This window comes from Elgaria multicarinata, chromosome 3 (assembly GCF_023053635.1).
Source record: "Elgaria multicarinata webbii isolate HBS135686 ecotype San Diego chromosome 3, rElgMul1.1.pri, whole genome shotgun sequence".
Lineage (NCBI taxonomy): Eukaryota > Metazoa > Chordata > Lepidosauria > Squamata > Anguidae > Elgaria > Elgaria multicarinata.
The window spans coordinates 38,435,263-38,462,735 of record NC_086173.1 but is presented as its reverse complement, the minus strand read 5'-3'; the positions used below and the strand labels follow the sequence as shown (position 1 = coordinate 38,462,735).

The 27,473-nt window shown below is 44.1% G+C and overlaps 1 protein-coding gene across 2 annotated transcripts; it reads right to left on the bottom strand.

Annotated features, from left to right (window-relative positions):
- Window position 1: 1 nt before the first annotated feature.
- Window positions 2-25,847, bottom strand: MILR1 (mast cell immunoglobulin like receptor 1). Of its 2 annotated transcripts, none has more exons than XM_063120008.1 (8): window positions 25,642-25,847; window positions 9,703-9,750; window positions 6,099-6,419; window positions 5,377-5,487; window positions 4,540-4,656; window positions 3,640-3,756; window positions 2,140-2,199; window positions 2-750 (listed from the first exon to the last, which is right to left on the bottom strand). In XM_063120008.1, the coding sequence occupies exons 2-7, from the start codon at window positions 9,728-9,730 to the stop codon at window positions 2,144-2,146; spliced, it is 750 nt and encodes a 249-aa protein (XP_062976078.1). In that variant the 5' UTR covers window positions 9,731-9,750; window positions 25,642-25,847; the 3' UTR covers window positions 2-750; window positions 2,140-2,143. The 2 variants fall into 2 exon arrangements, with proteins under 2 accessions (XP_062976078.1, XP_062976077.1); XM_063120007.1 differs by lacking the exon at window positions 25,642-25,847 and adding an exon at window positions 9,829-9,939.
- Between the last annotated feature and the right edge of the window lie 1,626 nt (window positions 25,848-27,473).

Sequence of the window (27,473 nt, the reverse complement as noted above, 5' to 3'; positions counted from 1 at the left end):
CTTCCTGTCTGAATGATTTTTCTTTGGCTACTAAAATGAAAATCAGTTAACTTGAGTTCTGATACCCTGCTCTGTTCACTAGGGGGTGCTCTCTTGCAACCTGTGATGGAAGGAAGCTGAGAGATGAACCCTGCAAATGAAAAGCCACAATATTGATTCATTGTAATGTTATCGAACCATATATAATGTAAAAAGGAGTGAGCAAGCTGAGTTACATAGATCTTCAGGGATGTCCAGTTTGGAGTTTTCCAGGCTTAAAAGGAGCTACTTATCACAGCGTATTAGTATGTTCAAATGAAAGGGATTAGTGCAGTATTGCTCAATACTACTTGTCCTTTTCTGCAATACGTGCTAGAAAAAGCAGGCATGGGAGAGTAGTGTGCAGTGAAACTGCTGTCAGCTGAACATGGGACATTATAAATCTGTATATCGTCAGCATACAAAAGAACTGAGAGTTTGACATCTTGAATGGAGACTGCTAGTTTAAGTGTTCTCAGGTCCATATAAAGATTAAATTTTGCACTGTATTTGTGGGGAAAAGATTGGCCGTTGGGAAGCAGAATAAAATTGCTGTCTGTTGCCTTGATTTCTGCTGTGTCAGTCTTGTGTGACTTGAATAAAACCTGAACATCAGCTTGGAGACAAACTAGAAAGTACAAATAGGTAGTATTGAACATTTCAAACATTACATTGAAAAGGCTTATGTTTTTGCTTGTATTATCTTGATAGAATAGATATCAGACCAGAGTTCTGTAAAGACACAAAAACAGGCATGAGCTTTTTTTAAATGAATATTATCAAGCTATAATTTGTGACAGTTTTCTGTGAGATTTAGATGAACAATTAGCAGATTCTTGGTAACTAAGTATTCTAATTGACATATGAAGTACATGTCTACACAATGGGGTTAAATGGCTATTGAGGCAGAAACTGCAAGAAAAATCTTGTCTTGTAAGAGATGGTATCTGAAATTACTCTTGAGAAAATAAAAGTGGCCTTTGCTGACAACACAGAGAATAGGACCCATCTTGTTTGTGGTCTCTTGTTACATACCATAAAAGGGATTGGTTGCCCAAGATATTGCACAGGATTAGAAACTAGTTTTGAAGATAATCCTATGGTCCCTGAGATACCCTCCTAGGGGGCCATAAGATAGTGTGGACCTCCCTATCCAGGGGTGAGAGGGAGGTTCTCTCTAGGCAGCAGCAGAGCTTTCTACCACCGTGGCTCCTGCTTATGGGACTGAAAAGGTAGTGTCTGGTGTGGAGGGATCAGAGGCAGCCTAGGAACCTAGACTCCCTTGTACAATGACATGCCTCCAAGCAAATGCAAGCTATACCAGCCTGAATACGGGCAATAAAGTCTCTCCCAGTGGAAGGAAATGGCTGCACCCTCTATCTTCCATCCTGGCCAACACAAGCCAATGGGGTTTAAGTGGCAGTTCCTAAGCCCTAGAATAAACAATACTTCATTTTAAAAGGTTTGGTGTAAAAAATATAGCAAGTGAGCCCAAGGCTTGTTGATGTAATGCCAAACCATGGTTTATACCTGAGCCAGGCTTTGGGCGTCTGTTGATGCTGGTTATCTTAACACCTTTTTTCTTATGAAGGTGCTGACTATCCTCAGCACAAAACGGTATGTAAATATTTGTGCCATCCTTGGCAGCAGGTGTGCGAATCTTGTGGCTCTCCAGATGTTTTAGCCTACAACTACCATCAGTCCGAGCCAGCATAACCAGTGGTGAGGGTTGATGGGAGTTATAGGACAAAATCTGAAAGGTCATATGTTGTCCCACAGTGGTGGGAAGCTGCGGGGGTATGGGGGACAGCTTTGCCTCCCAGAACACCCCCAACCACACACACACACAGATGGATTGCATCCCCTGCCCCATGGCAGCATAAGAAGAAAATTGTCATTTTGCCACCAAAATTTGGCACTAAACCACTACAGAGGCTTATTAAGGAAACAAGTGAAAATTGTCCTTTGTAAGCCTCCATAGTGGTTGCTGCCAATTTTTCCATCTGACATTTTGGGGATAGTAGGGGCTCCATGCTCTACAGGTAAAGTGATATGAACAAAACAGAGCCAAAACATTTAAAGAAGAAAATCATTATTTAAAACCTGAGCAAGGAATTGTACCTTTTTAGCTTCTGATAATAATTTCTGCGTAGTTCACTGTGCTATCCTCACTGATGAAAACTAGAGTAATAAGAAATAGACAACATGGAGAACTATATAGAAAACATGGTAAATGAGACACTAATCTTGGTCATAATAGTTTGCCCTGTGTCATCCAGAACTGTTGCACATGGTGTCACAATCTTATTAATTCAGTAATTCAGGAGAGTTTATAGCTAGTAACAGGTTCCTCTGCTTCGTTGATTTGTGGAGGGGCTTTTCAACTTTTTCTAACCTAAACTTTCCAAAACCTAGAACGCAATTTATATGAATTCTCCATTCGTTTCAGTTATGGAGAGCTCCCTGTCAATTGCACCTTGTAATTTCCCCTTGCGTTGTAAACAAAATTTAACCACTTTTTTAATATATATCAGTGTTGGCAATAAAGGCCTTTGTAATGTTTATTTAAAGACTTTAAAATATAAAATGACTGGTATTTGTGCCAGTATGTGTTTTCTCCCATCTGCTTAACACACAATTTCTGTTTATAAATGTTAACTAAAAAGGATACTTGTGGTTTTTTTAGTATTGGACTGTCCCTAGAATCTTGTGACTAACTCTAGCAATAAACATGGTCCTGTAGCGTAACACTTTGGAAGAGTCACAATACTAAGGGTGCAACCCTAAACAGGTTGCCTTCATCCACTTTTTAGTTGGGTGCTTTTAAAACGCATTTTCAGGATTATTTTGTACCTGAATGGGTATGTGCATTTGACTAGGCATCCCAGTGTGAAAAGCGCAAGGTGGATGGTATCTGCACTTGGCCATGCACCTGATTGATATCCATGGGTAAAGTCCAATGTAAGTCCTACTTAGGAGTAGACCTATTGGAATAATGGGACTAAAGCTAGTCATGACTAATTTAAGTCCCATTCACTTTAATGGGTTTACTCTAAGTAGGACCTATGTTGGATTTTACCCCATGTTTATGATCCAGCAAGTAATATGCCTGCAGCCAAGGGCAACACACTTGGAAGTCCCACTGAAATTAATGGGACTCACTTCTGAGTAAATATATTTAGGCCTGGGCTGCAAGAATTTCAGACACAGAATTTTATTTCCATCTAGAATGCATCAAGGAAAATTGTAGGTATTTATTTGAGTCTCTGTTATGAACTTCAGTTATACTGCTGTTGCATTGAAATTACTAATATTCCAAATGCCTTCATTGCATGTAATCTGTCACCAGGTAATCTACTAGAGGAGTAGAGGAAGTTTGAGGATAGTTGCTGATGCAGATTTGACTCTGTCCTTTAAAAAAACCCAACGTACACAAATAGGGAGGCACACACACACACACATTTTAGAAGGTTGCACTTAGACAGTAATAAACAGTCAAATTCACATTTGTATTGACATTAGTGTGAACTTGAAAGTTGTATCACTGGCTAGTGTCATCTATCAAATATATACGTTTTTATTTTGGTAGATTTGTCTTCCTCAAAAGGACATAGTACATACACTTCAGTCTGGTTTTGTTCCACTTGTAGAAGACAAGACAGACTTTACCATTTCTGCAGTTTTCCTTATTGGAAATGTTCACATTGCAATACTCAGTTTCTTCATTTTTTCTAAATGCTGAACAAAACGCAAAGAAAAAATTGAATTAAAAGATGAGTTAGACAGCATTTCTGGCTTGGGAGTAAACCCCACTGAACTTAAAGAGGTGCATTTGGTGGGGTGGGGAATCAGATCTGCCTCCCTTTCTTGAAGGGAGAGATTTCACCCTCTTCTCCTGCTGATTGCTGACACGAAAAGTCCTTTCTGGGCAAGTTCATAGCCCAATGCCAGCTTTACAAACTGTCGATTTTGTGCCATTAAAGATTTATTCCCTCTTATCTCTGATCGTTGTTTTTTTATAAATGGAATGCAATGGGGGGGGGACCCTGGGAGACATCCTGTTTATTGACAACATCATGAAATCGACCTGCAAACCTCCATGAGTAGCAGTCATAAGTGTGATATAAATCACTCATTTAGAGAAGCCTTAATGCACTTCCACCAAGAACCACACAATCTTCAAAAATACAAAACATTTGGTTTTTATACCATTTCATAGTAATGCTTTTGAACTGGTTCCCAGAAAGATGGGCTTTAATAATTTTGCAGTAGAGTTTCCATAATGGTCTGATTTAATTATTATTTTAAATACTCATTCCTGATGCTCTACATAGACAGAAAGATGTCAGAAGACATCAGAGAGCCCTGTAACTTCATTCATGTCAGGATACGGCTGGGAGAAGCCACTGATTTCCATACTTCCCACCTTTAAAGCTCAAAAATATCCCCCACATATTAGTGCTGCAACAATATTTGTATATACATGTTTTATCATTAAAGTGTAAATTATTCAGCCCTTACCAATATCATCATAAGTTGGACAGTTTTCTGAGTGTGGATAACTTGTTGGAGAGTTTTTTGAGTGTGGGTAATTTGTTGTTACCAAACCGACAGATACACTGGCTGTTCTCAGCTTCCCTATAAAAAGAAACCAAATTCCAGTGATGGAAAAAGTATGTTCCTAGTCAATAAGGCTTTGTTCTTTTCTATAAAACTGTGTCCTCTCCTTCTGGCTCTATTTAGAGGAGGAGATGCTAAAAAGAGAAATCAACTCTGGTGCTTGATAAACGTATTAAAAACTATTTTATTCTTAAAATCCAAAAATGCTCTGCTCAATGTTTCGGACGTATCGTCCTTCGTCAGGAGCTATAATAAAATGTACAGTTGTTAAAGGAGTGAAACACACTTTAACAACTTGTTTTAATGATGGCTACACCATTTTCATGTATACCTTAAGTAGGGTGACCATATGAAAAGGAGAACAGGGCTCCTGTATCTTTAACAGTTGTATAGAAAAGGGAATTTCAGCAGGTGTCATTTGTATGCATACAGCACCTGGTCAAATTCCCTCTTCATCTCAACAGTTAAAGCTGTAGGAGCCCTGCCCTCTTGACCAGACACAAAAGAGGGCAGGGCAGGGCTCCTGCAGCTTTAACTCTTGTGATGAAGAGTGAATTTCACCAGGTGCTGCATACATACATATGACACCTGCTGAAATTCCCTTTTCAATACAACTGTTAAAGATACAGGAGCCCTGTCCTCCTTTCCATATGGTTACCCTAAGCAATATGTTCTACACAGGACACAAAAGGCTTCTGAGAAAAGGAACTCAGTGTAGAGAAGCAAAGCCGCACTTACTTGCTTTACACCAAGGAAGGATCAGCCATGGAATTGCTAAAGCTATTCCTATCAGCGCCAGTAGCAGAAGCAAAGGAAGCCCAATGAGCACTGCCATATTATTCTCCTCTTCTGTCAATGGGAGAAACAGTATTTATATTAATGTTAGGTAAACAAAATAAATGAGCCTCGTGTGGCGCAGAGTGGTAAAGCAGCAGTTTCTGCAGCCGAAACTCTCCCCACGGCCTGAGTTCGATCCCAGCGGGAGCTGGTTTCAGGCAGCCGGCTCTGGTCGACAAAGCCTTCCATCCTCCCGAGGTCGGTAAAATGAGTACCCAGTTAGCTGGGGGAAAGGTAATCACGGCTGGGGAAGGCAACGGCAAACCACCCCGCTATAAGGCCTGCCAAGAAAACGTCAGCGAAAGGTCCCTCCAAGAGTCAGTAATGACTCAGTGTTTGCACGAGAGGTTCCTTTCCTTTCCAAACAAAATAAATATCACATTCAGATTAGAATGTGATCCTGATCTCTTGCAAAAGAGATGGATCATTCCTACTGAAATGGAGTGCTACTTTCAAAGGGTAACTATCATCCCTGATAATAGGCTATATTCTTACAAGTTGTTAGTGCCTGACATCTCAAACGCCCCACATATCTGATCTTAATGAGGAGTTCCAATCAGTATATCTCAAGATCACACTCTAAAATCGGAACGCTATTTCTCACAATTGGAAAATATACGTACCTCTTAAGGTAAAGTGGAATCCAGGACTGTATTTGAGATTGGACGTGTTAGTAAGTCCGTTTTGAGCTCTGCATTTATATTCACCCAGTTCATTGATGGACTTGATTGTGAATTTAAACGTAACAATTTCATTTTTCTTGTTCTTGACTGCACTACCTCTCCTGCTTGTATTTAAAAATAATGTGTAGTTAATTGGCAGACAACCCATCTCTGAGCTGCACACAACTTCCACATCCGCGCCTATGTCAATTTTTGAAGAGAGACTGGAGATGTTGAGTTTCTTCACAGGGACTGAGCAAGAAGTGTCATTCTTGGGCACCTCTGCAACAACAAAACAAATATTGATTTTCAAACATTTCCTTGCAATCAGCCAAGTGATAAAAGTAGGAAATCTAATTCAGGGATGGGGAAACTGTGGCCCACCAGATGATTTTATTCTAACTCCCGTCATCCCTGACCATTCACCATGCTGGCTGAGGCTGATGGAAGTTGTGGCCTCCAGATGTGCTCCATACCTGCTCTAATTGCTAGTACTCAGTGCTTGCTTGTCGTGAGCATTCAAGCACGATGAATAGGATTCTGTTTTGTGTGTGTGGCTTCTTTTCTCAGACATTCAGGGGCACTGTACTCTTATTTGCAAAAGTTTTCCATAAGCATCGTAGTTAGAAATTGTTTCTCCCCCCCCCCCCAGCTTTTCCTGCATAAATTCACACAATTGCTTCTCTACAATCCACACAAATTGTAAGCACAGAGGTTCAACTTAGAGCTTTCATGGCTGTTGGGTGGAGGCATGATGGAAAACGGCTGGGAGGGCATCAGTGGGACTGGAGCGGGACCGGAGCGGGACCTTGCATCACCTGCATTTTTGGGAAGCATCAGCTCTCCTGCCAATCACCATAACCTTTGGCCTGGGAATACTGCTGCAGCTTAGACCATGAGATGCAAAATCTTGCTAGGTTGGTGGTTGCCTTAGGCAAGGCATTGTCAGTCTCAGCCCCACACTTTCCATAAGGGGGTAAATGGTGGCCTGCCTTACAGGACTGCTGGAAGTACTACCAAGGCACTAACGATGCATCACCTATAAGCATCCATATTAGAGTCCTGAAATGGGGTGGGGGTGGTTGTCAGAAAGCAAGACCATAAGACTTGGGAGCTTTTTGGGCTAAAGGACAGGATAAAATGTTATAATAAAATGAGAGAGAGAGAGAAAAGAAGAGCCCTGCTGGATTAGCATCCCACTTCCCACAGTGGCCAAGCAGATTCATCCTCTGTAAGCCCCCAAGCTGGACAGGAGGGCCAGAGCCGTGACCCTCTGCTCCCAGCAGCTGATGTCCAGAGGCAAATACACAGTCTCTGGTCATGGGGGCACCATGCAGAGCTATCATGACTGAGAGCCACAGACATTCCTGTCGTCTGTGAATTTGTCTCATCCCCCTTGAGAAGACATCTAACTGTGTGGCCATCCTTTGGCAGTGAATTTCACTCATTCCAAAAAGCAGCTTCGGGGTGGGTGGGAATTTGGAGCGGGGAAGATGAACTGCTTTCACCCTTTCCCTGGGCATGGATTCCCTGCTCCAGTTTATAGCTCAGAAAACTGAATCTTTCTTTTTCTTTCTTTCTTTCTCTCTCTCTTTCTCTCTCTCTCTCTCTTTCTTGCTTTCTGAAAGCCCTTTTCCACAATTTTAAAAAGTGGAAAATGGGAGATGGGGGTGTGTGTGTGTGTGCAAAATCCAAGCCCTGTCCAAAGACTGTGGGGGGCAGCACAGTCCTTGGTAAGGGGTTCTCCCCCACCCACCAACCCCAATTTTTTATTTATTTATTTATTTATTTATTACATTTTTATACTGCCCAATAGCCGAAGCTCTCTGGGCGGTTCACAAAAATTAAAACCATCATAAAACAACCAACAGGTTAAAAACACAAATACAAAATACAATATAAAAAGCACAACCAGGATAAAACCACACAGCAAAATTGATATAAGGTTAAAATACAGAGTTAAAACAGTATAATTTAAATTTAAGTTAAAATTAAGTGTTAAAATACTGAGAGAATAAAAAGGTCTTCAGCTGGCGACGAAAGGAGTACAATGTAAGCGCCAGGCGGACCTCTCTGGGGAGCTCATTCCACAACTGGGGTGCCACAGCGGAGAAAGCCCTCCTCCTAGTAGCCACCTGCCTCACTTCCTTTGGCAGGGGCTCACGGAGAAGGGCCCCTGTAGATGATCTTAAGGTCCGGGTAGGTACATATGGGAGGAGGCGTTCCTTCAGATAACCTGGCCCCAAACTGTTTAGGGCTTTGAATGTCAATACCAGCACTTTGAATCGGGCCCAGACCTGGACTGGCAGCCAATGAAGTTGTAAAAGGACTGGCGTAATATGATTTTCCAGACAGGGCAGCTTCAAATCGCCAATGGAACTCAATGGGAGTGATCTTCTTGAGTTCCCTTGATGATTTGAAGCTGCCCCATCTGGAAAATCAGGGGGCAGAGGGGACACGATGCTCTTGCCAAGGGCTGTGGGGCCCTTTGCCAGGGACTGAAGCCCCCCCAACCAATTCCTGCATGAAAAGAGATTTACTGTTTCTTCTGAGGAAGTGAGAGTGCCAGGCATGGTGGAAGGGTGGAAGTGGGGACAGAAAACAACCCCCCTCCCCTCCCCATGGCTGGCACCCTCACTCCCACAGAAGAAGCAGGGTTCTTCCCTAGCTCCTGGAAGGGATCATCGTTGACATTTCTCTAGAGCAGCCCCAGGGGAACCAGGGCCACTGTTTGGGCATGAAAGAAGCAGGAGAGGGGGCCTGAGTCAAATCATACACACAGTAGTTTAATAAACATTAACCCATTCATATGGCGGGGGAATCGTAAGCTTTTTAAAAAATAAACTAATGTGAGTAGCTTATTAATGGCGCTATATAAATAAATATTAATAATAATAAACCCATCATGGACTATCATGACATGTGAACGCAGCCACTGTTTTTCTGTTCCAAATCCCCCCATCCAAAGCTGCTTTTTAAAAACAAAATAACCCTTACTGTTTCAGAACTGAATGTAACCTGTAATTAGCTTTATAAGACTGTATCCAATGTCAATCCTACATAGAGTAGATCATTGAAATGAAGACTTACATTAGTCATAATTAAAGACCCATTCATTTCTATAAGTCTACTCAAAGTAGGAGTGACATTGGATACAACTCATAATGAGCACCAGTGATCAAAACAAAGGCATTTTTAAAATGTAGTAATAATAAAAATAATAATTTATATTCTGTTCTGCAACGTACTCAGAGTAACTTAGAACAAAAGAGACAAAGATACATATACAGTAAATCTCTCCTATAAATTAAAAGTCTAGTAATATTTTTTGAAGCCCAATCCAAATAGAAATCCCCATCTTGCCAGTTTTATTTTCTTTAAGCCCCAATAAAAATTTCAGATCATGATTGAACTGATGGTCCTGTACTTTCTGCACAGATGTCTGTAATTCAGGTGACTACAGTAAAGAGTGTAGTAAAGATACTTTACTACAGACAAGTGAACCTCTCATACACTAGAACAACTTTTTAAAAAACTCTTACTGGAATAAATTAGAGCAACACACCTCTTTTATTAGAACCACCACTCTCCATGCTTTGTAGACCTAAATGAACTGAATGGAGAAAATACGGTTAATGAAATGGCAACTTTTTTGGAGATATGCACGATAAATAATAGGAATAATACTTACAGTATGCTAACAGGAGGCATGCAATGTCTAGGCGTTTAGGCATCTTAAACAAGAATAGGGAAGTTGTTTAACTTTGCAAAACTTTGCAAAACTTTGCAAAGAAGCGTTGTTTTAAAAGAAATGTTGTGCAATAAATGCGAGGAAGTTGATTTAGTGGAAAGTTGAGCATATGTATGCTGCTTCTGCTCAGTGTAGACTATGCTCAGTGTAGACTAGCACTCAGGACGCAAGCGTTTGGGGTTTCCACACTGTGGTTTTAAAAGCTTTGTATCTGTGAAAGCTCTGCCTCCCAGGCCCACCACAGTGCGTCTCCCACAACCCTTTGCCGCGCCAGTTGCTGGCTCAACCAGCCATTCTGCATGTGTGGGGAAGAAGGAACATGAATATGGGTGGAAGGAGGAGGAGGTGGCATTTCTGTGTAGGGGAGGAAAGGAGAAGAGCATCAGACAGGAAAGTGACGCAGGCACCGTTTGCTTAAACTTACTATTATTTCCCTCACTTTCAGGTCACATTTGTGACTTGAGAGGCTGCGGGACAAACTGTGGAAGTGAAGGGCTGCTTTGGGGGATGAAGGAAATGTGATTGGAGGGGAGAGATGTTTTAGAGCCACCTCCACCCTTTTCCTGTGAGAAGGTGACCAATTGCAGGTTGCCTTCCACGAGACACTGCCTGGCCACACCTCCGCTGTGACACTAGAGTGAGGCTTGGGGCTGTCTTGATGCCATCTTGCGTATCCTCGCCTGTCTTTGGAGAAAAAAGTTGGAGTAAGTCCTGACTTTTTTTCTCTGCAGCTTCGGCTAAAAGCCCCAGGGTGGGTGTGCGATTGCAGTTGCGTCGTATAATTGATGCTGCACTACTGCACTTGCAGAATTGCCAAAAAATCTACAGGTCAACAGATTGGCCAGAAACTTTGCTGCATAGGAGAGGTCAGGTCCATGCCAATGTTGACTTTACTTATGTTTAAGGTAGGTCCATACCTATTTTGACAAAGAAAGGGTAAAAAATAGCTTATTTATGTTTAAAGTTTGAGGAGTGACCTTTGGCAGTTTCACAGGTATTATTTATTTTCTTTCTCACAGCCTGGGCATGGGGAACTTTTGACCAGAAGGCCTATTACCGCCTGCAAGTGGTCTCCATCCAGCCCATCAGCTTATCCGCCTGACGACCCCTTTTATCCCCAGGCCCTATTGCCTCTGCTCCCCCAAACCAAAATTTGTTATCTCTGATTGTTTCAGAGATAAAAGAGTTTTCAGCTGTGAATATCTGTTATCTCTAATCTCTGTAGAGCTTGGAGATAACAGATTTCCCGTTTTCACATGCAACGCCCTGTATTTAGGCTTGAAAGAAGTCTCTGTTGAGGCTAGTGGAGATTTTTTAAAAGCTTAAATGCAGCGGGGGGGGGGGCATTTTGGGAGGAGGGGCACTTCTAGGAATAGGAAGGGCTAACTCTCTCATCCCCAAAGCTATGACCACTTCCCCCATCTTTCAAGTATTTCATTTTATGTTACTGGAATTGGTTGCCAGTTGGGTACTTATAAAACGAAACAGCAGTTTCAGTGGCATGATAACTTCAGGGCATTTCTGTATGAGGCTTTTATCCCACAGCTTTACTGGGGCATCTGCTTCTAGATTCCTTGCAGGAGTAAAATCGGCCTCTTTACACGTTTCCCCACCCCGAATGTTTTTCTTTCTCTGCCTTTTCTATATGTTTCATTATGCAGCCACTAGATGGCATTGTGGTATAGCAGCATTGCACAATTGCATAGAGAGTTGAGTGGTGCTACTCAGGATATACCAGTAAGAGAAAAAATGTGATGATGATCGCAAAGCACGGGAGAGGCCCTGGAAGATGAGGTTGTTCGAACTGCCATGAGTGAGCCATCGCAAGCACACCAGAGTTAAAAAGACGGGGAGACTCCAATAATAGAAGCAGCAGCTTCATTTGCACAGAGACCTCCAGATTGTCATACAACGTCACACATAGCATAGCTGACTAGGGCATTGCAACAGCTTTTTGAAATTGAGAGGAAATTGTGGTATGTTATTCCACGTGTAAATCTGTAAGATCAGGAGAAAATGTGGCCATCCTTTGGGCAATGAATTTCATTAATTCCAAAAAGCAGCTTTGGGAGGGGGAATTTGGAGCAGAAAAGAAGAGATGTCTTACAAAGGGGATTAGGCAAATATGAAACAGCTCAGAGAGTGATAATAGCCATCCGCCCATCTTGTGGCAATAGAACATTAAACAGTTCAGGTGAGAGAAATTTGGAGTAGAAAAGAAGTACAGAACGAGCACGAGGCCCATTGAGTCTGCTGCTCTAATGGCGGTGCTTCTTCTGCACACAGCAGGAGAGAACAGCAATTCCGAGTTTAAAAAAACATCGGATTTAATGAGGTTTTTTTGTTGCGCAAGGAAGGCCAGACGGGGCGGAAGGCCAGAAGGGGCGGAAGGCAAACGACGCCATGTGAGGGACCTGAGCAAACTCCATGAGTGCCCAGTAATGAGCGTGCAATAAAACACTCGTGGGATGGAGCTTTAAGTCTGTTTTTTTCTTGTAATACAGCTCTGCATGTGCAATATTGTTGTATGGCTCCATCTCACCGTTGGGACGTGGGAGTCTCCTTTCTGAAGAGAAAGACTGACAAGCCCACTTGTTGGTGGGATGCAGGGAAACTTCCAGACAAAAGCCTCTACATTTCCTTTCCCTGAGCAGGGGAAAGCGAGGAACGGGAACCAAGCCTCTCACATGTGATTGATCATTTTGACTGGTGGGACTCTGCCCACCCCACCCCAAAGTGAGGCAGATTAGAGTGCAGTGTGACATCTGAAAGTGATTGGTTTGGGAGGCGTACACGCTGCTTTTTTCATCTTAGTATGTTGCTGACGGACCAAATCCTATTTTAGGAAAAAGAGAAGTTGAAAGTGAGTCTCAATGCGTTTCTGTGGAGATGGCCTAGAGAATGTTGTGATGTAGATATATGAATATATAGTTCAGACAGCCTGCAAGTGTTAGCTTCCCATTTATCCTGGAGACCTGGGTGGGGCTGCTTCCTTCCTTTCTTATGCAGATTTTAGACCGCAGGCTATGTGCCATGTGGCTCCTCAAATGCTAGTGTATTCTCATGAACTACAATAATAAAGAATCCTGTTGTGAAGGTAATGGGTGTATCTTGTATGTTGCCTGAACTGCATAGCCTAGAACAAGATTGAAAGCAGAGCAGCTAAGCTTACTCTTCCATGTTAACTGTTCCAAAAGGCAATTAATTACAGGAGAGGTGAGAGCCAGGGAAAGAATTCAGAGTTTCAGCCGCAGCTGAAAAGACAGAAAGACAGCACATCTACCCATTAAGAAAATACAGAGAGGGTAGACCTGGGTGCTTCCAGATGAGGAATTTATTTTACAATGGCTGTACCTCATGGAATATTTTTTTTTGGTGGGGGGGAGTGTTGTATCCAAAAAGAGGCAAGGTAAAAGTACAAATATAAATCCTTTATTTAAAGTATGCCTTGCAAGGCCGGCAGCATAGCTGTATGCCTGACTAAGCCCTCTCAAATGCTATCCCCAATTTCCCCTTATAGATTGCCCAGACTTCAGCTGGATCTAGTCCTTGCTCTCTTAAAGATACAGTACTATACCATCTCCACAGGGAGTTTACAAATGCCAACAACATCCATTTGTAACCCTTCCATGTTTTCCATCTGCTTCTTCTTTTTCCTTATCACAAAAATCTGTTAAGGAGGGAACAGGGGAATAGTTGCACCAGGAAAATACGTACAATTCAAGAGAACATTTGTACAGGAAAGAACAAAAGAAAACTTGAGTCAGGAAAAATGTGCAGATCAAAAGAACACTTGTGCTGTTCAAAATTCAAGCAATGCAAAAGTTGTATTATATGAGTTGATGTTAAAAATGTCTGTTAATGTGAAAAGTGAAGTGAGTAGTCCAGGCTCTTCTAGAACCCTAAAAGCTATTCAAGTATGCCCATTTCTCCTCACTCTGCCACACTTCCCACAGACACTACTGTTACTCTCCAGAGTATTCACCATTGTTTCCAAGATGAAGGAAATGAGAACCCCTTTCCTGACAAATGTGAATCTCTCAATATGAGAAAAGCAGTGAAGCTAGAAAATATCCAATATGACATATTTGAGACTGTTGAATTATGTCTGTGTATCTATTTTTCTCTTATTGATATTTTTATTTATTTATTTATTTATTTTTATTTTATTTTGTGAACCGCCCAGAGAGCTTCGGCTATTGGGCGGTATAAAAATGTAATAAATAAATAAATAAATAAATAAATATTTTTAAATGTCCCTCACTCCAAATAAAGTTTTGTTGGAGTTCATACCTCCTGTGTGAAGCTTGAATGTAACCCTCTTCTGCATTAGTGGTGTCATATTCCCAGATCTTCTGCTGCTCTGTGAAAGCTTCAAAACATCATGAAAAGTGACTCTAAGCAACAAAGGCAGGCCTGGCCCAAGACATGCTGCCTGTAGCGAGTGAGCACCCATTGCCACTGCCTATCCTCCCACCTGACAGCAGCAAACACCTGGGGTTTTTCTTTTTGGTGCCCATATGTGCGCCCCACCTCTTCTGGAACTCTCAAGTCTCACAAGACTTCCAAGACAAGGTGCAAGTGTCTTGTGAGACTTCAGGCAAGCAGAGAAACTAGTAAGCGGCCGGCTGCTTCTTGGTCTCGCCAGTGACCTATATGGCCTGGTTAGCTGACCATGCAGGCATCTGGCTGGAACAAGAAGCAGCAGATGTGCACACAGCTGGCGGGACCAAGAAGCAGTGAATGCAGATGATAGGTGCAGCCTCCCAGCTGCCCAAGAACCTGGGAGGTGTGCAGCGAGCAGACTCTTTTTAGTCCAGCCGGCCACTTGAATGCGGTTGGTGGGACCAAGAAACGGTGGGCCCTTTGAAGACTGAGAGCAATTTGCTGCTCTTCCTATACTGCTGCCTGATGCACCTGCATCAGGCTACTTTATGGTAGGGTTGGCTCTGAACAAAGCACATGCACAAAGAAAATGCACAGGGGTGTTGTAGTAGCACATGCTATGTGTACAAATTAGTTGCATACCACTGTGCAGTTCCTCTCTTTCTCCCTTGGACAAATCCTGTAGACGCCCTTGCATGTTAATAGTGACAATAGTCTGGAGAAGACAGATTAAAATGTGAAAAAGCCATTTCAAAACGTGTACAATTCTACTGAGGGAAAAGGTGGGGGGGGGGTCAATACACAAAAGAGCAGAAATATTGGCATAGAATAAATACATTCCTGCAGATCATTTTAAAAAAATAGATTTACAGAAAAAGTATAAAATTCAGTATTAATATGTACTATAGAAATAATATGTTGTATGGAAGTAATAATACAACAAATGAAAAACGGTTTAAGGGATAGAAAGAAAAGAACAAGAAAAAACTTGCCAGTTGATTTAACACTCTGATTACAGTGCATTTAAAAGTGCATTTCTGTCTTTTGTACATGCATACCAAGAGGAGGAGAGAGGTGCTTTAAGCTATACACAGATATACATCATGAGAGCAGTCCAACCACTAAGCAGTCACATTCACCCCGTTTTGGTCAGATGTATGGACTTTTCTCCAGGATTGAGAGGAAAGGAGAAACCAGTTTTCCTAGTTTCTATAGGTAGAATCCACCTAAACGAAGGAATAGAGGTTGGCCCAGAGAGAAACACATCAGCTTACTCCAGTTCTATGACTATTTGTCTTCCACTGGATGGCACCATTGTGCAATGCAATGGATTTAAAATAACTGTTTTAGCACACACAAAACGATTATGTCATTTATGTTCTTAAGTATTGTTATTTACGCAGATATTTCAGTCTCCTTGAAAAGGATGGAACTTAATAGTAGACTGACTAAGGCCACAGCTAGACCTAAGGTTTATCCTGGGATCATCCAGGGTTCGCCCCTGCCTGAGCACTGGATCCCCTGTGTGTCACCTAGATGAACAGGTTTGACCCCTGGACGATCCAGGGATAAACCTTAGGTCTAGCTATGGCCAAATTAGAGCTAACATTAATCTCCAGTACTTTTGAGTAATGCATACAATGATATATAGTAAGGATATATGATCTAGAGTTAAGCACTACTAGACACCATTTATTTCAGTGGGGGGATTTACATATATGCATAGCCCTCTCCTTTCGAAACCAATGGGGCTAAGAAGCACCTAACTTTGGCTGAATTACACCTGAAATCTTCCAAACAAATGATTTAGGGGAGAAATAACTAATATAGATACATTTATTATAGCAAGATTACAAATCTGGAGTAATCTCATTGAAGTGAACAGGTCATGTTCATTTCTGGATTTCTTAGGGAATTTCATTAAGATTTCTTGGCAAATAAGGGCCCTGCAGCAAAATGCTGCAGTGTATCCTCAGCCCTTAAGGGAAGTGCTCCTGCTCAGAATTCCAGCCAGTTTGGCCCAGGAGCTTTTTCCTGTTCAGTTTTTGGGGGTGTCTATACACTCTATTAACACCATAGTGGCTGCGGAGTGGCATTGCATTGTTTAAATGACGCAGCTGCCAACTCTTTGTCACATTGGGGGTTTACTTCCGAAACAGCAGTTTTTTTGCAGTGTCTTTTTACCGAGTCTTTCCCATTTACTCTGATGCCACCAAGTTGTTTCTCCCATCTGTCGGTGGTGGCTTCAGTTCAGGGGTCATAAAAATGTTCATAAAGTAGCCACCTCAAAGCCATCACGGTGCTTTCCAGAGAAGCCCCACTTTTTTTTAAAGTCAGAAATTTATCCCAATTTTTCAGAATGTAGTGAGGTGAACATGGGCCTTCAGCAATGTAACATCGCTTCATCCTCGATGTGGAGGCCTGGCTAGGCAGATAGCAACCCCTGATTGGTCGCTATCTGCCTAAGTAGGGGGCAGGCCTGGCCACTGGGCCCCCACACTTTTGCTGCAGCATCAGGAATAGCTGCCACCACCCCAAAGCAGCAAAAGCATGGAGTTTTGTTTATCATGGCAGCAACCCACTGCTGTATAGGCAGCCCCTTAGTGCAGGGAAAGTTATATGAAACTTAGTGCAGGGAAAGCCGCAGATTTGCAGCCACCGCAGGGCTTTCCCCTGAAGCTGTGCATTGAAAATGTCAGGGACTTACTCCGACTTTTTCATTAAAAATAAAATCAATATGGCTCTTCCGCCGTCTGACCTCACTCTGGGGCCAATCCGGGAGGGGGGGGGGGTCCTGCTGGAAGGCGACCAGCAATTGGTTGCCATCCACCAGGAGGAGAGGGGGCAGCTCTGGTACCCAGATGACAACCAGAAATCCCGTGCTCCATCATTGGCATCGGGATTACCTGACGCCAGCACGGGTAAGAAAAACTGTGGGGTTTGGGGGGAAGGCAGCACCAACACAGCGCTGTGAAGACAGGGCCAAGATGAGGTCTATTTTACATTGCATTTTCCTGTGCATGAACCAACTCAAAGCAATCAGCTAGAGATGGTTTTTAATATTTTTAGTATTCTCTGCAAGACATCCAAAGAGATCTGGTTGTGGGTGGGTGTCACAGAAATGCTATTAATAAATAAATAGATGTGAGTTTGGTGCAAGCCTCTCTCCCTCTCTCCAATATATTTCCCTGTTTGCATCTTGGAAATGCTTGCAGGGATGAAGGCAAGAAATGTCTGAAGGCCCAGGTCATTTGTATTTTCAAAGAGGTTGGAACTCAAGTATCACATGCCTGCACGTTTTCAAAAGCATGATCTCACAACTGACTATTCTGACATTAGAAAAGTGCCTCTAAAAAGTGCCGGTTCTGCATCCCTCAGATCCTTGGTTCCACTACACCAATGCCAAGAACTGGAAAGCATTCCGTTCGTTGAACAGCAACATAGCTATGAATAGCGCATTACCCCCCACCACAGTAATACCAAAACCAGGAGTGCTATTAATGGCAAAATGAAACATTTGCCCACATGCAAATTTCAGCCAGTTCCACAGACATGAATGAACTGAATGAAAGTGTCTCAAAATCTGTGAAAATTCACGAGATGAAGGTCGGGGGTGTGGGGGGAAAGCCTGTTTTTGACAGAAGGCACCAACCTTTAAACTCATCTTCTTTCTCCGGTGGTTCTTGAATAGGTGTAGATCCAAGCAGGTTTAACATCTTGAAGGGCATTTCATAAAGTTCAATGTGGGTTGAGGCTTCCCCATTCTTTACAGCAATGGCAGGGAATGGGCAGCCCTCCAGATGTTGCTGGACTGCAACTCCCAACAGCCTTAGCCAGCACAGCCAATGGTGAGGGATGCTGGGAGCTTCAGTCCAACAACATCTGGAGGGCCACACATTTCCCATCCCTAGTTTACAATGAGCAAAGAAACTACTCACTCCTCAGTCCCTCCCAAGCTGAAATGGTGCCTCTCCAAAAGAAATAAGGCTGCTGAAGCTCAAATCATGTTGCGAAAGGTTGGGTATGAACCATGTTGGGAACCTGCTAACTGCTAACCAGACAGGGATAGTCTGGGAAGGAAGGGAGTCATTTTTGCTGTCAACCAAGAGGAGATACGATTGAGTAGGGTGTTGGACTCGATGGCCTTATAGGCCCCTTCCAACTCTGCTAGTCTATGATTGAAATGGAGAAACACTAACTTATTACGGCATGTTCAGAGGATAGATCACATCCCAAAATGGAAAGGGAAGGTTTTGCATACATGGCACCACACACAAGCATCTGCGCACTGGGTGCGCAGCTTCAAAGCTGTCCCCACTGTGACATTCCCAGTTGTAATTCCCAATCTGCTCATCCCTTTTTTGCTCTCGTTTCACTGCCTCAATCTTTAGAAGCAAAGCAGGCTGTATAAACCTAAATACAGCCAATCCACTTGCTTGGGGGAATCTCCCAAAGCCACTGAGAACATCCATTTTGGGCCTTCCCTTCCCTTGGAGGGGGAAAAAAAAAGGTCACACGCACAAATCCCAGAACAGATTACCTTTTCTGCCTGTGTGCCTTTGGCTCCCTCGGGAAGGACATTGCCAAAACCAGCCTTGCTTTCCAGTCAAGTGCCTCCCTGAAGAGAAGGCAGAGCTGGTGATGTCAAGGTCCGTTTAACTTCTTGCAAGTGTGTCTGCATCCTCCAAGCAGAAGCTGAGACTAGAGACTCCCTGAGCAGTTATAGCTGCTCCTGCAAACCCAATGGGGATGAAATCTTTGTCAAGTAACAGCAAACCTTTTGGTAAACAACACAGCTCCTTCCTTGGAATAATTAAGCTAGCCTTCTTGCTCATACCTAGAGACGCAGACACGACACGATTGACACTAGCAAACCTCTCTGTTATTAAAAAACACTCAAAATGCTGTTTAGACCAGGAAAATAGGCTTTTCGGTGTCTTGCATAATACCACCAGCATAACAAAGGATGGGAAATGCCTAATGGGTTCAGAAAAAGAAAAGTTTCCAACTTTTTTTTAACAGACTTAAGAAACGCTGTGGTGGGTCAAACTAGAGTTTCACTATGTTTTAGGAGAAGCAAGATGTGAGGTGATGGCTGTGAAGGACTAGGGGCCTGTAAAGTGCAGTTGAATTCTGAATTATATCTGTTTTCCTGTTAGGTAGTAAACTATGCCTTCCTGCTAGGTAGTAAACCATAGTGGTGACGGGTAGATAAGGAGTAGTTTGATATGTTTATGGGGGGGGGGTATCTGGTCAGCTTGTTTATGAGCCAGTCGGCGCCAGGACCCAACTTGGAATGTGGGAAAAGGTGGGAGTCAAATCTTCCTGAGGTCGGGCAGAGGCCTCGCACCTGTGAGCTATCTCCTGGCTGGGCTAATTGGGCTTTGAGTGCGAAGAAAGATCAAGCACCCTCATTAGGGAGAATGGGGATAAAAGGCTGATTGGATTAAGTTGGGCTAGGTCTTCAGCCTGGAGGCGATGGACGTCTGAAGCTGCCCGGTCCGGGAGCTTAAGGGAAGTTAGAGTGTTATTGTTTTCAGAGGCAGGTTTTCCAAAAGGCAAGTTTTGTCGCTAGGGAAGGGAGGGAGACTAGCGGAGAGGCTGCCTGTTTCTTTTTAGATGGACTTATGGGTGGTTTGGCCTGATACGCATCTACCTCATTTTTCCCCCTCTCCCCTTTCTCCCCCTTTTCCTTATATTTGCTATTTGTGTAGCTGCTACCAACCAAGTCTTCATTTAATCATTGTTTTTATGCATTAAAGCTTTTATCTTGGTTTACTTGAGTGTCTGTGTGCCTTTATTCCAGAAATATACCAGTCACGTAGTACAGAGCATTGAGGGGGGACCCGGGGGGAACCCTGGAATAGACCCTTGGGAAAGATTGATTGACTCAGTCTTCCTCTACAATGGCTACCTTATTTGTCCCCAGTATCTGGTAGTCAGAGGTATACTGCCCCTTGCCACGGGGGTTCCATTTTGATATTGTTAGGGGAGACAATGGTCTTTAAAGCTGGCAAGGAAATGCATTAAATAAAGTGATCCACACAGCCGTTGATAGGCCAACCTGCCATGATTTGGTCTAATTGAGTAGTTCCCAACCTTGGGCCCCTACATATTGTTGGACTACAGCTCCCATCATCCCCAGCCAGCATAGCCAATAGTCAGGGTTGATGAGAATTGTAGCCAAAAAACATCTGAACTGAGGGTCGGGAACCATTGGCAAATCCTTCCTTAAAATTCAAGCAGTGGGAAACCTACTTTGTGGAGAAACCAGTGTGATCCAGTGAGAATATTTTAGTTGGCTATTACAACAGATTCAAAAGACACCAAGCCAATTTGCACAAGCAAAACATAGTTAACAAACCATGTTTTTGTGTGTGAGAGAGTGCTGTCTCCTTCCCGTTTGTCTGCTTCTACTCACTTTCCAATTCACAAAACAACCCAGGGACGTGCAAACTCAAGAGTTTTAAACCAACAAACCATAGGTGATGGTTGCGTTAAAATTCTGGGTTGTTTAATCCTAACCAACCCGGAATGCCAGATTCACTCATCACAACAAACCATGAATGGGGCGTACTTGGGTTGTTTTGCAAACTGGAGAGAACGTGGGTGCGGGCAGGAGGCAGCATGCTCACAAACAACCCATGGTGTGTTAACCATGGGTTGTTTGCTCATACAAACAGGGTTGCTATTGTGTAGCCATGTCAATACTTTGGGTTGCTTAATCCAGGAACTGGCGTTACATACAAACCACGTTACCTTGACTGCACACTTCCCAATAAGGCAGCCATACACTGTCAGGGCTGCTTTCAACATTGAATTTAAAAAAAAAACACCCCAGAGGAATCTTAAAATTCACACCTGAGTTAACATCACATCTGTTCTCTCTCACACGTCAGCTGAAACAGGCTGAACACAACATGATGATAATAATATTTAGCATTTAGATTGTTCTAAGTGTTTCACATACATTATCTCAGTAATCCTTACAGATGACCCTTTGGAGTAGGTCAGTATTACACACACACACACACACACACACACACATCAAAAAAGCACATAGCAGTGGGATGGGGAGGGCAGAGATGAATAAAGATGGGAGAGAGAATACTGGTTTGTCTAAAGCCCACAGAGTAAGCTTACGGCTGAAGTGGAGATTTTCACATAAGACTTTCAGGCTCACAATCCACATCCATTATACCAAACGCAGGCAACCTGGTACCCTCCAGATGTTTGGGGCAATTTCTATCAGCCCCTTGCATGCTGTTCCGCTTTGTTTGGATAATCTTACTCCCGTTTACAGTTCTCTGCATTGGTTGCTGGTTCCATCCCACATTCAAAACCAGATGCTCTTTCTTACACTTAAATCACTACCTGCTCTCACTTCTCGTCTTTTTCACGATTCTCCAACTCATTCTCTCCAGACTTCCAAGAATGTTCCGACCGTTAGTATGTTCTTCATTTGCTCGTTTACCTCTTTCTATCTCACTCTGCTTTACAGTTGGAACTCTCTGGCTCAGTTCAGACAACACGTTTCTCTATGCACTCAACGGCTGAGTTTTTAGGAGGTACTCCCTATATAACATGTTCTAACTCCACCTTTGTGTGACTGTGGGCTACCGTGGAGTTGAGTAAAAGGCAACACGATGTTTGATTGACAGTTCCTCCTCCCCCTCTCCTTCTGATGGTATCCCATCAGCCATTGCTGCTGAAAAACAATCCCAGCAGCTCTCCTAGAGCAGCACTTGCTCCTTTTGCTGCTCTTGCCAGGGAACTCTGTAGCCAGTGGGAAAAGTCCACTCAACGCAACGAGAAACTCCACAGAGCCCTCCATACAACACAACGATTGTGCAGGAACTCTCCTCTGCACAGCATGGATATTCAGCATGGAGTATTCTCTTAAAAAAAACCTCCACCATGGAGTGGAGTTTTCCCTCCAGACAACACATTTCTCAATGGTAGTGTAAAAACTCCACTGTGCAATTCTAAAACCACCACTGAGAAATGTGTTGTCTGAACAGAGCCTCTAACTTCTCTCCTTGTGACAGGGAGCTTTGTCAAAAATGTTCTCAAAATTTGGCCTTCCCCTACTGATAACATGCTTTCCATCTTGAATTCAGCAACTGCTGTTTACATTTATGGCATATTACACCCCCCCCCCCAAATACTTTTAACTTACTCCTTTCTCTTTTTATTCTTTAACACATTTTGTTAGATCATTTTGCCTGATTGCCATAGGCGGTCAGGAATTCCATGGAAGTGAGCAAGGTGGATAAAAATCAATGATTTTTTTAAAATAAATAAATAAATAAAATGGATTTTTTTTATTTAAATTTGATTTTTTTTAATTTAAATCAGATTTTTTAAAATAAAATGCTTTTTGAGGAAAATCTACCTAAAGATAGTTTTCTATTTAAGATACGTTATAGTCCAAAGGTTATTCACCATGAAATAAGGATTAGTTTTTAATTATGTATTATGAGGCTGTTTACATTTTTTGGTAAATGAATTCCATTAATCCATTCACAATGTCATGCTCTTCCAGAGGTTTCTGTAAGATTATTTTTCTCCTTCCAATAAAGTACAGCAGAAAACTTGTCCAAATATGAATGATTAACCTATTAAACTGGAGATAGTTAACCTCGCAATAATTTAATAATTATCTATACATGTGTTTCTAATAGTATAACCAAATCAGTATTATAAACTAATATGAAAAGTTGCTATTCTAAAAATGAAACCTTCATCTGGTTGTAAATATTAAGATTATACCAGCAAGAATGAGTCTTTGGTAACTCTTGAGTTGTGTAAAATAAAGCGAGGAAGAGTGTACTTTGGGGAAGGCGGGGGGAAGTCACATGATTAAATCGAGTCTTTCTGAGTAGTGATTTAAACTGTGATTTAAATCATGATTTAAATCAAACTGATTTAAATCAAATCCACCCTGGAAGTGAGTGCATGGAATTCCATGCAGGTGAGCGAGTGGGCTGGCGGCCACCTTCTGCCATCCTGCTGGGTTTCAGTGCTGGCTGTGGAAAAAAGCAAGCCTCTCCCTCACCCATGTCCCCAACTCTGCAAGACTGCTTTGTAGAAGGCCATTTTTATTAACCTGCTCAGAGGCAAGCAGCCTCATTCCCATGCTTGGGTGCACGGGATGGGGCTTCCCTTCCTCAGTGACCAACATGGAAACACAGGCAGAGGAAGAGGAGGATCATATGTCACACCTAAGTGTGTAATTGGAGAGAGAAATGGTGTCTTAAAGCTGGCCAGAGCTGTGCCAATTCTTGCTTCACAAACAACCACTCAGCCCTCAGCTTCTGTTCCTAAAGCTGCAGAAAGGCAATCACAAATGCCTGCTTCACAGGGGTGTATAAAACACTTTGCACATTTAAATGCGTTGGTCTTTCTATTCTGCGCATGCAGAGTTACAATGCAGTCCCTCAACACAAGGGAGGCATGGCCATTGGAAGAGTTGATTAGATTTGACAGCAGGCACACACCACATAGCCTGAACACCAAGGGAACAAATTCAAGCCAGCGTAACACTTCCCTGACATCCCACCTCTCCTCAGTGGGGAGGGAGCAGGTCCATTTACAGGGGAATCCCTCATTATCAGAGTAGATTGCTCCAGTAACTGGTTGCTTCTAGTTTCAGTTGCCAGAACCCACTGCTAGAAGATCTCATGTAGAAGGCTGAGAAAGATCTGACATGCCAGAGAGCTGTGGCTAGGCAGGGCTAGTGGGCCAGCGATTGGCATGACTCCCTATTAATGCAGTTTAAAAACAAAACAATTCTACCTATGTAAAAATCCTGTTTATCTCGACTTAGAAGTATTAAAACAGTGAACCTAACAAACACCCCTTTTCAAATCTCCATCCTGCCACCCAATTTTATAAAGAAAGCCAGCGATCTCAAATTGCTTTAGCACCATGCAAATTCAGAAAGTGGTACCTACTGTATGATCTCAGGTGCGGGAGAATGAGTGAGAGAGAGAGAGAGAGAGAGAGAGAGAGAGAGAGAGAACAACGCCCTCTCAGGAAGTGAGTGCTACTAGAATAGGAGCCAAAATGGGGCCATTGAGAAACAAGAGAGGTATCAACCTCCTCAGGAGAATCCCAAGGCTTGCAGAAATTTTATTTTAAGAAAATCTTTAATGCACAAAATCCAAGAGGGAAACCTGCACAAAACAGCCCAATGAGGACGGAGCATACTGAGAAGCCAGGGGAGGAATGGGGTGGGGTGGGGTGGGGGTTAGGCAGAAGAGTGGAAGGCTCTGCTTGGAGAAAACAGATGGAACCCTGAAGAAGAGCACTCCTATTAGGCGGCAAAAAAACCGCTGCAACCTTTCGTTGCAGGTCCCTTTTGTTGTTCCACCCAGCCTCAATGGTGAGAAGCCTAAGCAGCATCAGGCATAGAACTTCCTTTTGGGGATCCGTCCAACCCATTCATTCATCACCCCACTTCCCCCATTGTCAAACCTGTTTTCTGCATGGCCAAATTAAGATCGCAGGGCTGTTTTCCATACAGTTTGTGTTGCGATACTAGTGTGGGACTTTACCTTCTCATATTAGGCTTTTCCTTCTGAGACCTTCTCCTAAAGCTTTGAGCTGGAGCAAGGGTAGGCAAGGTAGTGCCCACAGGCATCAATGTGCCTCAGGAAACCATTTTGGTGCCTGCAAAGGTGGCTTATCCCTCCCAGTTGTTTTTTTTAACTTATTTTCCTAGTGGCAGCTGGGATTGCTGTGAAATAGGTTTCTGTTGGTGCTGAAAACTGTGGATTGAAAGAAGTTGTTTAGTGTATAGGGGCTCAGACCCCACCTTTGCCTTGTACTCCATTTTTGGGGCAGGTTGTTTGTTTTGACACGCCTTCCAGGGCAGCCATATTGTGGTGGTGCCCAGGACAGTTTCTCAAATTTTAAAATGAGCCCAAGACCCAAAAAGATTGCCTATCCCGAGCTAAAGTGAAGATGGTCTCGGACAGACACTCTAGCCTTCAGTTTCGGGCAAGGTGAGAAGACAGAGATTCTGACTCTGACCTTTGGTCCAATTACTTTATGCAAAAGCAAAGAGGGAGGAGTCAAGCAGACGCTTACACCTCTCTTGAAACTCCAGGAAGGCCAGCTCTAAGAACTAGCTCTTACTGAAGTATTAAAGTATCTCCGTGACAGCTGCTATGATTCCTCAGACTCAAAAGCAAAACCACATCAGCATCAATAAAATAGACATATAAACCCAAATTTGAACTGGGGAAAGGGACTTTTTTTAAAAAAAGGTGGGAGGGAAGAAAAGCCATGAAGACAAGACAGAACAACACACAGTACAAAAGAGTAATTATATTTCAAAAAAGAAGAAAAGAAAAGCTTTACCAGCTATTTCGGAACTTCTTTCCTGGAAAAGAAAACTGGCTTAGAACGAACAGGACCAGATCTTCTACAAACCAGCAGATTGGGTACATTCTACAAACAACTGTCTCTGCAGAGGCCACCAGTGAGGGAGGAAGCAGCAGCCAGGCCCCTCTCCACCGTGCCTGGGTCCAGCTCCAGCTCAGAGCCCCCTCCCTCCTGCTACCAACTGTCTCTGCAGAGGCCACCAGTGAGGGAGGAAGCAGCAGCCAGGCCCCTCTCCACCGTGCCTGGGTCCAGCTCCAGCTCAGAGCCCCCTCCCTCCTGCTACCAACTGTCTCTGCAGAGGCCACCAGTGAGGGAGGAAGCAGCAGCCGGGCCCCTCTCCACCGTGCCTGGGTCCAGCTCCAGCTGAGAGCCCCCTCCCTCCTACTACCAACTGTCTCTGCAGAGGCCACCAGTGAGGGAGGAAGCAGCAGCCAGACACCTCTCCACCGTGCCTGGGTCCAGCTCCAGCTCAGAGCCCCCTCCCTCCTGCTGTCAACTGTCTCTGCAGAGGCCACCAGTGAGGGAGGAAGCAGCAGCCAGGCCCCTCTCCACCGTGCCTGGGTCCAGCTCCAGCTGAGAGCCCCCTCCCTCCTACTACCAACTGTCTCTGCAGAGGCCACCAGTGAGGGAGGAAGCAGCAGCCGGGCCCCTCTCCACCGTGCCTGGGTCCAGCTCCAGCTCAGAGCCCCCTCCCTCCTGCTACCAACTGTCTCTGCAGAGGCCACCAGTGAGGGAGGAAGCAGCAGCCAGGCCCCTCTCCACCGTGCCTGGGTCCAGCTCCAGCTCAGAGCCCCCTCCCTCCTGCTACCAACTGTCTCTGCAGAGGCCACCAGTGAGGGAGGAAGCAGCAGCCGGGCCCCTCTCCACCGTGCCTGGGTCCAGCTCCAGCTGAGAGCCCCCTCCCTCCTACTACCAACTGTCTCTGCAGAGGCCACCAGTGAGGGAGGAAGCAGCAGCCAGACACCTCTCCACCGTGCCTGGGTCCAGCTCCAGCTCAGAGCCCCCTCCCTCCTGCTGTCAACTGTCTCTGCAGAGGCCACCAGTGAGGGAGGAAGCAGCAGCCAGGCCCCTCTCCACCGTGCCTGGGTCCAGCTCCAGCTGAGAGCCCCCTCCCTCCTACTACCAACTGTCTCTGCAGAGGCCACCAGTGAGGGAGGAAGCAGCAGCCGGGCCCCTCTCCACCGTGCCTGGGTCCAGCTCCAGCTCAGAGCCCCCTCCCTCCTACTACCAACTGTCTCTGCAGAGGCCACCAGTGAGGGAGGAAGCAGCAGCCGGGCCCCTCTCCACCGTGCCTGGGTCCAGCTCCAGCTCAGAGCCCCCTCCCTCCTGCTGTCAACTGTCTCTGCAGAGGCCACCAGTGAGGGAGGAAGCAGCAGCCGGGCACCTCTCCACCGTGCCTGGGTCCAGCTCCAGCTCAGAGCCCCCTCCCTCCTGCTGTCAACTGTCTCTGCAGAGGCCACCAGTGAGGGAGGAAGCAGCAGCCGGGCACCTCTCCACCGTGCCTGGGTCCAGCTCCAGCTGAGAGCCCCCTCCCTCCTGCTGTCAACTGTAATTGCTGAACTTTTCAACTAAGATTGTAGTGCCTGAATTTGCTTTCCTTTCCCCCCTCCTCTTCCTCCCACCCAATCCCCTTTCCTTTTGTGTCATGTCTTTTAGATTGTAAGCCTGTGGGCAGGGACTGCCAAGAAATACTTTTGTAAGCCGCCGTGAGAGCCTTTTTTGGCTGAATGGCGGCATAAAAATCCTTAAATAAATAAATAAATAAATAAAATAAACACTCAGTAAGTATCATTTTAGCAACTCAAAAC

What these genes read in the sequence shown, in the direction of transcription:
- MILR1 (XM_063120007.1), bottom strand. Translation starts at nt 9,871, where the DNA reads ATGCCTAAACGCCTAGACATTGCATGCCTCCTGTTAGCATACT. An exon ending in CCTTCCTTGGTGTAAAGCAA is followed by an intron (nt 4,657 to 5,376) that starts GTAAGTGCGGCT and finishes TTCTTTTTATAG; the next exon opens with GGAAGCTGAGAACAGCCAGT. An exon ending in GAACAAAACCAGACTGAAGT is followed by an intron (nt 2,200 to 3,639) that starts GTATGTACTATG and finishes TTATTACTCTAG; the next exon opens with TTTTCATCAGTGAGGATAGC.